General features: G+C 41.9%; 1 protein-coding gene across 3 annotated transcripts in view; it reads right to left on the bottom strand.

Annotated features, from left to right (window-relative positions):
• The window catches only part of TTC27 (tetratricopeptide repeat domain 27), a 559,369-nt gene that overhangs the window by 260,370 nt on the left and 284,003 nt on the right, over positions 1 to 14,996 (bottom strand). For all 3 annotated transcript variants that reach the window (XM_063443110.1, XM_063443111.1, XM_063443112.1), the window contains one exon: positions 12,024 to 12,090. In XM_063443110.1, the coding sequence (XP_063299180.1) occupies positions 12,024 to 12,090 (67 nt within the window). The remainder of the gene's footprint in view (positions 1 to 12,023; positions 12,091 to 14,996) is intronic.

The raw sequence follows: 14,996 nt of genomic DNA, 5'->3' as shown, positions 1-14,996 counted from the left end.
ATAGCTCTATTGCGAATCCGCAGTACCCCTACCAGAAGGATGGGCCTCTCTCCTTTTGAAATCATGTATGGGCGACCACCTCACGTACTTGGTAACTTAAGGGGGGACTTGAGTAAGTTGAGAGAAGGAATTACCCGGCAGCAGGTTGTAGAGTTGGGTAAGACTATGGAGGAGGTACAGAAATGGGTACAAGATAGATTACCTGTGAATATTTATCCCCCAGTTCATAGTTACCATCCAGGAGACCAAGTGTGGATTAAAGAGTGGAATAATGTACCGTTAGGGCCCAAGTGGAGAGGTCCTTATGTTGTTCTTTTGTCTACCCCTACAGCGATAAAAGTAGCCGAAGTGACTCCGTGGATACATCACTCCAGGGTTAAACCAGCAGCAGTCGATTCTTGGCAAGTTACAGCAGATCCAGAGAATCCCTGCAAGATCCGGTTGAAACGCACAACTCAGTCGGAGTAACGAGGAACTTTGTGGATTACAAAATTTTATTGTTTCAGAGATTTGGTGCGTGAGTGAGAAGGCCATAATAAAGCCTGTCCGCCCACCGACGTATAGTGTATAAGCCAGGGAAAGTCTCGAAGGGACTCCTGTGAAGACGAGCAGAACTCCATTCCCTGCAGCCCTTACATCCTGGAAGCTGAGGTGCCTTCGCACGGACGAAGACTAAGGATGACGACGAAAGATGTGTTCTTTATAATGTTTATTTATGTGTATTTTTATATTCAGGAAGGTAGAGGTACCGACACTCCTAGCTGTGAGGTATGCATTAAGACTACAAGAACAGGTAACCATATTTCCCAAACCCTAATTTGGCATTCACAATACGAGTGTAAAGGAGATGTATCAAGATGTAGATACCTAAATATAGAATATAGTGTGTGCCATTTAGGAGTAGGAGAACCTAAGTGCTTCAGTCCGGAGTATCAACCTCGTACAATTTGGTTGACTCTCAGGAATGGAGATCCTCAGGGGACCCTAATTAAAAAAACAGTATTAGAATCCGTATATTCTTCGGGTGTTTTGCTATTTGATGCGTGTAAGGCGATATCAAGTGGTAGAAAGCCGTGGAATGTATGTGGGGATCTTAGATGGGAGAGGACGTATGGGTCTAATGATAAATATATGTGTCCCAGTAGTAAAAATAAATATGTGAGTCCTAGATGCCCAAATAGAGATTATAACTTTTGCCCATATTGGTCTTGTGTGGGGTGGGCAACTTGGGGACAGACAGTAGACAAGGATATGATAGTGACTAAGTTGCCTACCAGCCCATATTGTAAGTCTATGGAATGCAATCCAGTCCATATACTTATAAATAACCCCGACAAGTTCTTAGACAAGTATGGTAATTTATTTGGGTTTCAAATATATGGGACGGGTTTAGATCCTGGGACAGTATTGTTTATAGGGATAGAGACTGATACGGTATCCTCCCAAACTCATCAAGTATACCATTCCTTTTATGAAGAGATGAGCATAGATAATAAGATCCCCCATAATGCTAAAAACCTGTTCATTGATTTAGCTGAAAGTATTGCCGGTAGTCTTAATGTTACCAACTGCTATGTGTGTGGAGGTACTAACATGGGAGACCAATGGCCTTGGGAAGCAAAGGAGGTAATGTCCGGTTCTGAGGCAGTTGACCAATTAATATCTACACAAGCCGATTATCATATGAGTGTTAGAGGTAAATCTGAGTGGAGATTAAAGACCTCCATCATAGGTTATGTTTGCATAGCAAGGAAAGGAATAATGTATAATACTTCTGTAGGAGAATTAACTTGTCTAGGGCAAAAAGCTTATGATGATGATACAAAGAATACAACTTGGTGGTCGGCTTCAAATGTCTCAGAACCATCTAACCCGTTTGCTAGATACGCCAATTTAAAGGATGTGTGGTTTGACCTATCCATCACATCTACCTGGAGAGCCCCAGCAAATTTGTACTGGATCTGTGGTAAGAAAGCCTATTCGGAGTTGCCACAGGACTGGGAAGGGGCATGTGTGTTGGGTATGCTCAAACCATCCTTCTTCTTGTTACCTATTGAAACAGGTGAGACTTTAGGTGTTAAAGTGTATGATGTGAATCATAGGAAGAAAAGGGGACCCATAGAGATAGGCGCCTGGGAAGATAGTGAATGGCCTCCCCAGCGTATTATAGATTATTATGGGCCAGCCACGTGGGCAGAAGATGGTACCTTTGGTTATAGAACCCCTATTTATATGCTCAACCGTATTATAAGATTACAGGCGGTGGTTGAGATTATTACTAACGAGACATCACAAGCGCTCAATCTTCTAGCGAAGCATAATACCAGGATGAGGACAGCAGTATACCAAAATAGATTAGCCTTGGATTACCTTTTGGCAGTAGAGGGAGGTGTATGTGGGAAGTTTAACCTGAGCAATTGCTGCCTTCAAATAGATGACGAAGGGCAAGCAATAGCTGAGCTTACTAGCCATATGGTTAAACTAGCGCATGTGCCTACTCAGGTATGGAAAGGGTATAATCCAAGCAGTTGGTTTGGTAGCTGGTATGAGTGGTTTGGAGGGCTTAAGGCAGTGGTAGGTGGAGTCCTACTGATTTTAATGTTGTGTCTACTCCTGCCGTGTCTTATACCCTTAGTAGTTAGGTCTGTGCAAAGCCTGATAGAAAATATAGCAGAGAGGAAGGCTGCTGCACAGATAATGGCAATTTATAAATATGAGGCTCTAGATCAGGGAGAACCAATGCAGGAAGATGAGTGTTGAAGATTCACATCATAAGTTAAGTCGGGTCTGGTTCAAGGTAACTTGCGGTGTATGCAAACTAAGGTTAAGTGATGCCTCAAGTAATTGTGAAATATCAAGAGGCATCAAAGGGGGGAATGTGGTGGAATCTCGGTAAAAATAAATTTAGTAGGCCGAGATTACCACGTGGCATGTGTACGTGCATATGCTGACGTATCGATCAGTTGGTTGCACGAGGCAAGATACGATCAGTAGTGTACGGAGCATGTGCAAGAATACAGGATATAGTATTCCCCTCCTCCATTGTGCTGGACAGGCCATGCGGTCAAGCAGGAAGTTAATTCTTATTTGTATTGATTGGTCAAGAGAATGTGCGGGTGGAGCTTAATATGGGAGGAGTTATGTGCCTATATAAGGAGCCTGCACTATTGTCCGGGGCTCAGAACTTGCTGTATTTTGGTGACATTAGTCCCTCTGAGTCCCGATCGGTGATCCAATAAAGAATCTCTTCCTTCCTGAAGAAACCTGTGTCCATCTCTCTGTGCTTTGCTTCCGTCAGTTTCTCCGGTATCAATACCGATTCTGAAAAAGCCCAAACTTGACTCTAACTCCCCATCCAACTAACACCCTATCTCATTACTGCCATTTGCCTCCAAGATCCTTGAGAGAGTTGTGATTGTGAGATTGACAGGCTTTCTCGAATCCAACTCTCCAGTTTGCATTCTGCACTCATTACTCTGTCGAAACAGATGTGACCAATGATCTAATTGTTGCTAAATCTCACGGTCACTATTCTAAGCTAATTCCCCTTAACCTATCTGCTGCTTTTGACTCAGTTGATCATCAACAGCTTTTTCTCATCCTCCGTAATCTCTGTCTACGGATACTGCTCTCTCCTGGTACTCCTCCTACACCTCCGAGCACTCTTTCAGTGTTTCTTTTCAGGCTCTGCATCTTCTCCCCAACCCCTCTCTGTTGGTGTTTCCCAAAGGTTCTGTCCTTGGTCCCCTACTGTTCTCGATCTATACTGCCTCCCTTGGTAAACTCATCAGCTCCTTTGGCTTCCAATATAATTTCTGCGAATGACACGCAAATATATCTAATCTCCTGATCTTTTTCCGCCCCTCTTGACGCGTGTTTCTGACTGCCTCTCTGCTATTGGATGGCTGCTCACTTTCTTAAACTCAACCTGTAAAAAACAAAACTTATAGTCTTTAATCCCTTAAGTGTTGTTACTCCCGTGTCGGTCTCCCCCCAAGTCAAATGCGCTATCATTACATCTTTGCAGGCTCGCTGCCTGTGTGTTCTCTTTCACTCTGATCTCTCCTTTACCCCTCATGACCAGTCAATCGCCAAATCCTGCCATTTCCATCTCAAAAACATAGCGGGCACCCACCCCTACTTAATGCCAGACATGCCGTTGTTCTCTCTCACCTTGACTATTGAAATCTGCTTCTTAGTGATCTTGTTCCCAACTTTCCCCATTACAGTCTATAATGAATGCAGCGGTGAGTTTTACCTTCCTGTCCGCCCGTACCTCCTCCCTCTGTCCCTACATTGGCCACCTATTAGATATAGGGCTTAATGTAAAATTCTGGTACTTGCTTACAAAACTCTACATAATGCTGCTCCAGCATACATATCCTCCCTAATACACAAACAAGTATGTCCTGTCTATGCCCCTTCACTCTGCCAAAGTCTATCCTCTGTCCGTACTCCAACCTCTGATGCTCTCCTTCAAGACTTTTCTAGGGCTGCAACGTTCCTGTGGAACCTTACGGTGGCATTTACTCTGCAGACACAATTAAAATTTCCTCATCCTACCACCGATTAAAATAAAGGTAACTGTGATGTTTATTCGTTAGTTGTCAATACAGTTAATTTTGAGATTGTAAAGTGCTTCAAATACCCTTTGCAGAAAATAGCACAATATAAATAGATATTAGTTTAGATTAGGGATTGGCTGATTATCGTTCTGGCCGATATTATCGGCTGATATTCCGAATTTTTTTATTTTTTTTATATCGGTATCGGCCTATAGAGATACCGATATTGCCGATAATACAGACCAGGTCCTGGAGGGCCCACAGCAAGCTCTTACTTACCTTCCCAGCAGCTCCCTTGTCTAAATCTTGCGAGTCCCGTGACCATCAGAGCGTTGCCACAGGTTACCATGGCAACGCTCTGCGCAGCACGCTAGCCACGAGATTTAGACTGGGGAGCTGCTGGAAAGAGCTTGCTGCAGGCCCCCACTGCACAGTTCATGCCACAGGACCACCAGGGAATGCTATATCCCCCTCCCTGGCCAAGTAAGAAGCAGGGAGGGGGGACTAATTTTTTTTTTACAAATATTTAATTAAAAAAATGAAAATAAAAATCCCCCCCCCCCCCATATTTTTCTTTAATATATTTTTTTTAATTCTTTATTTTGATGTGCAGTGAGAATTCAAAACAAAATGGTTAAAAGGTTAACCTGCATAGAGGTATAAATGGTCAGCATGAGTGAAAAACAAAATATGTAATCTACACAATCTAACACAGATAATATTGTATTAGTGATAAACTTTAGAGTTTGTGACTGCACTTTTTTGTCCTCTCCCTATTTTACACACATTACATACCTACACAAACATACACACTCTGCAATATATAAACACACTACACAAACACACTTCATTCACTATACACACACTACACAAACACACACTCTGCATTCATTATATACACACACTGCATTCACGATACGCACACTACACACACACACTGCATGCACGATACACACACCACATTCACTATACACACCACACACTACATTCACTATACATACACACTACACAAACACACACACTCTGCATTCATTATGTACACACTACACAAACACTCACTGCATTTATTATACACACTACACACACACTCTGCATTCATTATATAAACACACTACACAAACACACTGCATTCACTATACACGCACTACACAAACACACACTCTGCATTCATTATATACACACTACACCAACACACACACACACACACACACACACACAGTCTACAACTCGGCTCTCTCCTTTCAACTTGACATCATGGCACCTCTTACAATTAAACGCAGCAAGCGCCCCCAATTACAACCCTCGCACACCAAGCTGACCCGTTACCTCCAAAAATGTTCCAGAACTGCTAAACGCTGCTGGAGAAAGTCTCACTTTGCTTCTGACTTCCTACACTATACATTTATGCTGCACTCCTACAGCCTGGCTCTTTCCGCTGCAAAAGTAAATTACTTTAACACCCTCATAAGTACACTGTCCCACCAACCCAAACACCTATTTCACACTTTTGATGCTCTTCTTCGCCCTTTTACTCCCCCTCCTACCACCTTGTCCGCCACAAACGTTGCATCTCAACTGAAAAGATCTCTACAATCAGAGAAGAGATCTTTAATTTCTCTCCTTCCCCAACCAATACATCACCCAACTCCACCATTCTACACTCATTTGCAGCAGCTACAGTAGAAGAGGTTTCTGCTCTGCTCCGGTCCTGTCGCCCCACGAGCTGTTACCTCGATCCTATTCCCTTGTATCTCTTCCGCAACTTGTTTCCCTCTCTTGCTCTTCCTCTTACTAAAATTTTCAATCTCTCCCTTTCCTCTGGCAAATTTCCCTCACCCTTCAAACATGCAACCGTAACCCTGATTCTGAAAAAGCCCAGCCTTGACCCCAACTCCCCATCCAACTACCGCCCTATATCACTACTGCCATTTGCCTCCAAGATCCTCGAGAGAGTTGTGATCTGCTTGACCCCCTTCAGTCTGGATTCCGCGCTGGTCATTCTGTCGAAACGGCTGTGACGAAAGTATCCAACGATTTAATTACTGCTACATCTCGCGGACATTACTCTATCCTAATTCTCCTTGATCTTTCTGCTGCTTTAGACACTGTTGATCATCAACAGCTTCTTTGCATTCTCCGTAATTTTGGTCTACGGGATACTGCTCTCTCCTGGTTCTCCTCCTACCTCTCCCAGCGCTCTTTCAGTGTTTCTTTCTCTGACTCTGCCTCTTCCCCCCAACCACTTTCTGTTGGCATCCCCCAAGCTTCTGTTCTTGGTCCCCTACTGTTCTCTATAGATATACTGCCTCCCTTGGTAAACTCATCAGCTCCTTTGGCTTCCGTTATCATTTATATCCAAATGACACTCAAATCTACCTGTCCCCTCTCCTGATCTGTCTCCGCCCATCTTTTTTTTTTTGACATTCTTTATTTATTTATTTTTCGTGGTTGTAAGGGTACATCGTTTATGCGTTGTAACTTTGAACAAGGTTGTCGATGCAGGCATAGAGAAACAATACAATTGGTTGTTTGCTGTGATCACTGGAAATAACATCATTTTTTAGTTACTAGATTAGGGTTTTGTCACCATGGGATTTAATAAGGAGTGGAATCAGCCGTATCCCACCTGTTGGCTTATTCGTATGTGTGTCAACTATTGGGGAGATTGGGGGGGTGGTAACTCAGGTGGGTGTTGAGATGTCCCCAGCCCAATTTGTGTGGGTGGCTTCAGGTTTGAGGATAGCTTAGGTCTCTTTGTCTAGCTATGATGTGATCTAGTGTTACCGGGGGGTGTTTGTAGCTCTGTTACCTACGTCGGTTTCCTTGTTAGGTTTCTACGTTTGTCGTTGGTACATTGTACTTATTTCTTCTTGCGTGCCTGTCCCCAGTTGGGTCCTTCGTTAGTTGTGTCGGTGGCTTTTTGAGTGTGTGTGACTGAGATTTAGGTGTATGTGGATTTTAGGACGGATTCTGGGCGTGATGTTGTCTTGGTCTATTTGTGTTGTATAGCATGCCTAGACAGAGTCAAGTCCGGTTCAGACAGGTTTTGGTCACCGTCAGTGTTGCTTGTATTTGGTGGCTTTGTGTACACGTTGCGTGTCTGCGTGTGTTCGCTGGTTGCTTTCCAAATTGTGATGGGGGTGACAGGGTCGGTGGTATATTATCGTGTCCGAAGTGTTTGTGTAAGCGCTAGTTTGGTGGCTGTCCGTGTCGTGTTCTTCTGTGTTAGTCGTCTCTCCCCGTGTGTTGGGTTGTCCCAGTCCTATTTCAGGTAGGTGGTTGCTGTATTTGGTAACGTTCTCTCCCCATCCCTGGGGAGTCCTTGCAAGATTAATTTGTGGCGCCATTCTCCAAGGATATCTTGCGAGTCCCCACCTGTCCACCCTCCTTTTTATACTGTCGAGGGGTGTCTATTCTGATTCGGGTCTTGTCAAGTCTTTCCTGTGCCTTTCAGTAGCTAGCCTCTGTCGGGCGTCTGTGAGTCCTGGGGAAGGGATCGGGATGGGGTGGGATGTGGGAGGTGTCCGGTCTTATGGGTTTAGTCGAGAGTGTTGGCTCTGGTGGGTGCGTGTACTTCTGTAGGGTAGGATTGTGCCGCCGCGGTGGCGCCCCCCCCCCCAGCCCCCCCGTGTCGGCTCCCGCCGCTTTCTTAGATATGTAGTCCATCCACGGGAACCATGTAAGGGCACATTTGTCTGAGGTCCCTGCAGGGAGGCCGTCATCATTTCCATATTGTAGATCACTTCCACCCTATCAATCCATTGTTGGAATGAGGGTACTGTCGGGCTTTTCCACATCGTTGGTACGAGTGTTTTCGCCGCTGTAAGCAGGTGTATGATAAGGCCTCTCTTGTAAACCTTCAGGGGCGTGTGGGTATGGTTTAGCAGCATTGGTAGTGGCTGGAAGGGGACCTCTGTTCCTGTGATTTCTTTTATCGTTTGGTGAATCATTCGCCAATATGGTATGATGTGCGAGCAATTCCACCAAATGTGTATTCCCGTGCCCTCTTCTGTGCCGCACCGCCAGCATTCACCTGGGAGCGAATCGTGTATGTGCCGTAGGACATCTGGTGTCCTGTACCAGCGCGTCAAAACTTTGTAGGTACACTCTTGGAATTTGGTGCTTATGGACCCCTTGTGTGTCAGTTGGAATATTTTTTTCCCATTCGCTGTCTGTGAGCTCCACGTCCGTGTCCCTTTCCCATCGTTCCGTAAAACCCAATGTTTTTTTGTCTCCGTTGTTTTGAAGCATGGCATATAGGTTCGAGACCCCAGGTGAGGTGACGCCTATCCGTGCAGAGTTTTTCCAGGTGGAGCAATGGGCGATGTAGGTGGCTCTCCGCCCATCTTGACTCATGTCTCTGACTGCCTCTCTGCGATTTCCAACTGGATAGCTGCTCACTTCTTTAACCCCTTAAGGACACATGACGTGTGTGACACGTCATGATTCCATTTTATTCCAGAAGTTTGGTCCTTAAGGGGTTAAACTCAACCTGTCCAAAACAAAACTTCTAGTCTTTACTCCCTCAAGTGTTGCTACTCCCGTGTCTGTCTCCCTCCAAGTCAACGGTGATACTATCACCTCTACCTTGAAGGCTCGCTGCCTGGGTGTTCTTTTAGACTCCTACCTGTCCTTCAACCCTCATGTCCAATCTATCGTCAAATCCTGTCGCTCCCATCTCAAAAACATAGCGCACATCTGCCCCTATTTAACACAAGATGCGGCTAAGGTGCTGGTCCATGCTGTTGTTCTCTCTCGCCTTGACTACTGGAATCCCCTTCTCAGTGGTTTTACGTGTTCCCAGATTACACCTCTGCAATTTATAATGAATGCGGCGGCAAGGCTCGTTTTCCTGTCTGCTCACAACCTCCCACGCCTCCCTGCTCTGTCAGTCCCTGCATTGGCTTCCAGTTAGATATACGGCTTAATTAAAAATTCTGGTGCTTGCTTACAAGTCCCTACATAATGCTGCTCCAACCTACCTATCCTCCCTAATACACAAGTATGTCCCGTCGAGGCCCTACGCTCTGCCAAAGACCTACGTCTATCCTCTGTCCGTACTCCCACCTCTGATGCTCGCTTCTAAGATTTCTCCAGGGCTGCACCTCTTCGGTGGAACTCCCTTCCCTTCTCCATAAGACTTTCACCTAGTCTCCACTCAAAAAATCTTTGAAAACTCACTTCTTCAAGAAAGCATATCAATTAATCTGTTAGTAGGTTTTTATCCCCCACCCCCATGACTCCACTCCTGCACTAATCAAATACTTTCACTGCATCCACTACACACACACATATTCTTTCAAACATAAATTCTGACTGGCATGTATATTTTGTGCATTTACCTTAATAAAAAAATGAAAAAAGATTTGCAAAACAATAAATAATAAACATGTTCAGATAACAGTACACTTGTGTAGAAATAGTTTTTTTAAAAAGTTAAATGTACAGAATATCGGCAAGTTATTGGCTATCAGCCTGAAAGTTCACAGATTATTGGTATCGGTATCGGCTCTAAAAATATCAAGATCGTTCGATCCCTAGTTTAGATGGCATAAATTTAAAAATCATTCATAAATACACACTTAGTTATCTAGAGATATATGCACATGCACATGTCTAACTTGTGCTAAAGAAAAAAAACATTTCATGTGGTTATAAAATTATACTAAACAGGCATTATTTTGTAGTATCATGATCTGCATAACAATCATAAGCAAGCCAGGCAAACCGCTATTTACACCATCATTCATTATAGTGCGACTTTATAAAACAGACAACAATATCCCTTGGTTTATGAAGTCTAGCTGTTGGTTCCGATCACTGCAACGTTAATTCTATACACATATTAGAGATGTTATCCAATAAGACAATCATTATTTGAAGCACAGAGTCTTGAACATATGGTCTGTTTCAAGATGCTGCTCATAAATTCAGTAGTGGCAGTCCTGTAAATTCAAACCAAAGGGTATATTCCAAAATACTAAATTATGGTTAAGTGAAAATGAACTCAGCTGTGAATAAATCCTCATATGACTATGAGTTTGGAGTTTAAAAGGTCTCTCATTACACAATCCAATACAGCTGCCCTATGAAAAGCATCTTGCTGTATGTCTATATCCGAAATCAGCTAGAATAACGGGGCTTTCATTTCAACAGCAAAAGTGAAGATAAAGGTTACACAAAGGTTACACAACTGACAATGAAAACTAACACTGTGGTAAATTATAGCTAATAAATTCCTTCTATACCCTGTGCTAGCCAAGCAGCAATTGGCAGATAAACTGCAGATACACAGGCATTATTGGTGGAAGCACAACAGTGTGCTTCCACCAATAACAATGGCATGCAGTTGAGAGCTAGTTAATGGGATTTTGCCATATACACAATCCAGTTGATACTACTGCAAGGAATCTTCAAGAAAATAAATACTTTAAGCTATACATTTTAGTCATTTGTCTATCCTAATGTATAGATGTGAAAAATGAAAAGTTTGCCATCCAAGTATTTGGAGGTGATAAAAGTGCTCTTTAAAGTGAATCCAATTTTAATTTTCTCTGTGGGCTGAATGATGTGATATTCTTCAGCGTGGCAAAAAAAAAAAAAAAATGCAAAGCAGGCTATTACCTTATCCAAATATGACTTAACTTAATATCAGTCCCACATTAAGTTGTTTTCTTTCCCTATTAATTAAACTATGTGATCTACTTAAAGGATCACTAAAGGGTCAGGAACACAAACATGTATTTCTGACCCTATAGTGTTAAAAACACCATCTAGCCCTCCTGGGCCCCTCATGTCTCCATAAATATAGCAAAATCTTACTGTATTCAAGCCTGAAGCTGTCACTCTGCATGCTGTTTGCCTAAAAAAAACAAGCAGTCTGCTGACATCATTAGAAGTGGTAGCCTGATCCAATCACAATGCTTCCCCATAGGACTGGCTGAGACTGACAAGGAGGCAGCTCAGGGGCAGAGCCAGCATGATTCAAACACAGCCCTGGTCAATCAGCATCTCCTAATAGAGATGAATTGAATCAATGAATCTATATGAGGAAATTTCAGTGTCTGCATGCAGAGGGAGGGGATACTGAATGTTTGGATGCATTTTAGGCAGCCATGACCCAGGAAGGATCTCTAACAGCCATCTGAGGAGTGGCCAGTGAAGCTATCACTAGGCTGTAATGTAAACACTGCATTTTCTCTGAAAAGACATTGTTTACAGCAAAAAGCCTGAATGTAATGATTCTACTCAACAGAACAAATTCAATAAGCTGTAGTTGTTCTGGTGACTATAGATAAGTATAACTATAGTGACTATAGTGTCCCTTTAAGTAAATGTTTCCTTATGTGTAGTGATACTATATAAAACCACAATCAGACTTGAGTTAAAAAAAGAAGAAAAACAACAACACAATGTAGAACTTCTATCTTAGTAAATTAAAGATAATAAGGAACTTACTGAAGTAAAAGCCAGTAATTCTTCCTCTGTTAACTTGTGCACTGGGTTATTCTTCTGGAGATCTATGCTGCAAGGGAAAAGAAAATGTATTACAATTTAACATTTTACAGTAGACTCTCCATTTAGAAAACAAATCTAATCTGATAGAGCGAGGTCCCACTTTAAAGGGACACTATAATCACCAGAACAACTACAGTTTATTGTATTTGTTCTGGTGAGTATAGTCAGTCTCTGCAGCCTTTTTGCAGTAAACAGTTTTTTCAGAGAAAATGCAGTGTTTACATTACAGCCTAGGGAAACCTCCAGTGGCCACTCCTCAAATCGCTACTAGAGGTGCTTCCTGGAGCAGTGTTGCACAGACACTCAGTATCTCCACCCTCTGCATGTTGACACCAAACTTTCCTCATTATGATGCACTGATGCAATGCATCTCTGTGAGGTGATGCTGATTGGCCAGGGCTGTTTGGCTCCGCCCCCTGTCCCACCTCCATGGCAATCTAAAATAAGCCAAGGCTTTACTATAGGACGGCATTGAGATTGGCTCAGATCATCACTTATGATGATGTCAGCCAAGGGGGCAGATCAGGGGAAGAGCCAGCTTCAGCAATTTAAATAATGGTAATATTTTACTATATTTAAGAGGGGGTGGGGGGGGCTAGATAGTGATTATAACACTATAGGATCAGGAACACATGCTTTTGTTTCTGACCCTATAGGGTTCTTTAACATTCAGGAATGTAAGGCTCAAGAACAGGGCCCTAAGACATAGGAAAACATCTGGGGGTAAGAATCTCTATTAAAGTTAATATGAACATTTTCTCAAAAATAACCACTTGTGTTTGTGACTTTGTATAGGTGTCTAACTCCAAGTAGTATGCTAGATAGTAATAGTGCATGTAATAATTACAACTGCCAAATGTCATCATCATGGTAGCTGAACACTAGACACAAACTTCCATTGATAAAATGGATTCCTGTGGTGGTGGACATAGATATTACCATTGTTATATTAGAAATGACAAGCTATTTCTAAACCCTGAAAATAACAAAACACTCCTATTTGTATTTCTTCTCCATGGTTAAATGAGAAGCATTTGATTGGATCAGTGCACATATGAAACAATAGGCAGCCCCAAACAGTGTTCTGGGATTCCTAGGTCACACGTGCAGGGGTGAAACTACTCCCTAGCACAAAAAAAGCATTTTTTTCCCTGTATGTGTAGCATTTTACGCTGAAACGCTGCTTATACAGATTTCTACCACCATGACCACTTCTAAAAGCAAAAGTGATCATAGTGGTCACGGTAACCCTTTCACTATGTAAATATTCTCTAAGGAGCTTCAGGCTTTCCATATGCTTTCTTGAGTTTATAACTGCTCAATAAAACAGTTATAAATTGTCACCTGGGGCTATTTTGAATTTTGTAATTAAACTCACTGAATGGGCAATGATTAGAAGATGCACTGTGCATATCTCGCCCTCTACATCTTTGAAACTCTCTGAGACATGCACAAAAATCCCACAGAGGTGTTGCCAGTTACATTTTGGTAAGTGCACTAACACAGATATCCAAAGAAAACAAAACAATTATGCCATAAATCTACACCTGTTCAAGTCTTAACGCACCAAATAACTAACTTAAATCACCCCTGAAACACTAATTTAAACCAAGCTATCGATCACATATGAGGTTTATGAAAAAAGCAAAACTGAAAACTAAATTTGAAAGGTCAAAGTTTTGACTATAGCTGAATGTGCCTTTTCTTTTTGTTTTTAATTTTCAAAATCATGTTGCTCTATTCTTGTCAACAGGCTTTATATTTACTCAGAATCTAAGTTTAGCGACTGACGCGCATGTGCCGTACATCCACAATGATTCTCTTTGAAAAGCCCCTTGATCATGATTGATGCATTAAGAGTAGAAGGATCAGCCTGTCTTGAGTATTGGAATTAAGGTAACTTCAATAGTACTTTTAATTTTTTTTTTTTTTTTTTTTAAACCAAGGTCTGGATACATCTTGATAAGGAGTGGATAATGGAACAGAATGAACTAAAATATGTTTTAATACAGTGTCCCTTTAATATTGCAAGAGACAACTTGCTGTATCACCAAGAATACACAGCAACTCCACAGTGATAAATGGAGATAAAATATATTCCATAGAAAATATTGCACTTTGAATAAGGTCAGATAGAGGACTATACTTACCATTGTCACCAGGCATAAACATATCTATTCACACGCACACAAAACAGCTGCATATATACATGCATGTGTATATATCTATATATATATGTTGAGCTATAAATGCATAAACACATAAGCATACAAAATAAAGTGTCACTAGGCTACAAGAAATAAACAATGATGTCATAAGAATAACATGTTCCAGTAAAGAATACAATCCCATGCACGTCAATATGGATGTGGAACTTCACAGTAATTGTGTCAATCATTAATTCGGTAAGACGTGTTTAAAGCTAGCCAAAATTCAAGCAGCTTAATTCGATAAATGGATCAGCTGACAAATAAAATCACAGATAAATGTGCATCAAAAGGACTTTTAATCACCTTTTTCCAATTACTAACTCTATTCGTTGTAAACATTTTTTTAAAAAGCCTCTGTGTTAATAAGACCATGATATTAGTGCTCACAACCACTATGCCTCAGGTAAGGTCATGTCTACTAAACAGTGAGCAGCCAGCAGCTCACATGCTAAAAAATAAGGAGAGGGGGTGGAAGATATCTGCCGAGGTTGCCTGGATATCCCAAGTCATTATTGTAAAGCATGAAGTAAAATATGTCCACAGTTAATGCACATGTTGCTTTTCAGACAAGGTTCTTAAAAAAGTTTAAATCGTTCAGCCTAAGCATTGTGATTCTTGCATTAATGTATCTAAAACTACACAATCGCTGGGGGAAACAAGTGCACTTATAATTGTTTAGTAAATAAAATTCACAACAATCACA

The sequence above is a fragment of the Pelobates fuscus genome, chromosome 2, assembly GCF_036172605.1.
Source record: "Pelobates fuscus isolate aPelFus1 chromosome 2, aPelFus1.pri, whole genome shotgun sequence".
Taxonomy (NCBI): Eukaryota; Metazoa; Chordata; class Amphibia; order Anura; family Pelobatidae; genus Pelobates; species Pelobates fuscus.
The sequence above is the reverse complement of the archived record's forward strand: the minus strand, read 5'-3'. Positions and strand labels throughout refer to the sequence as shown.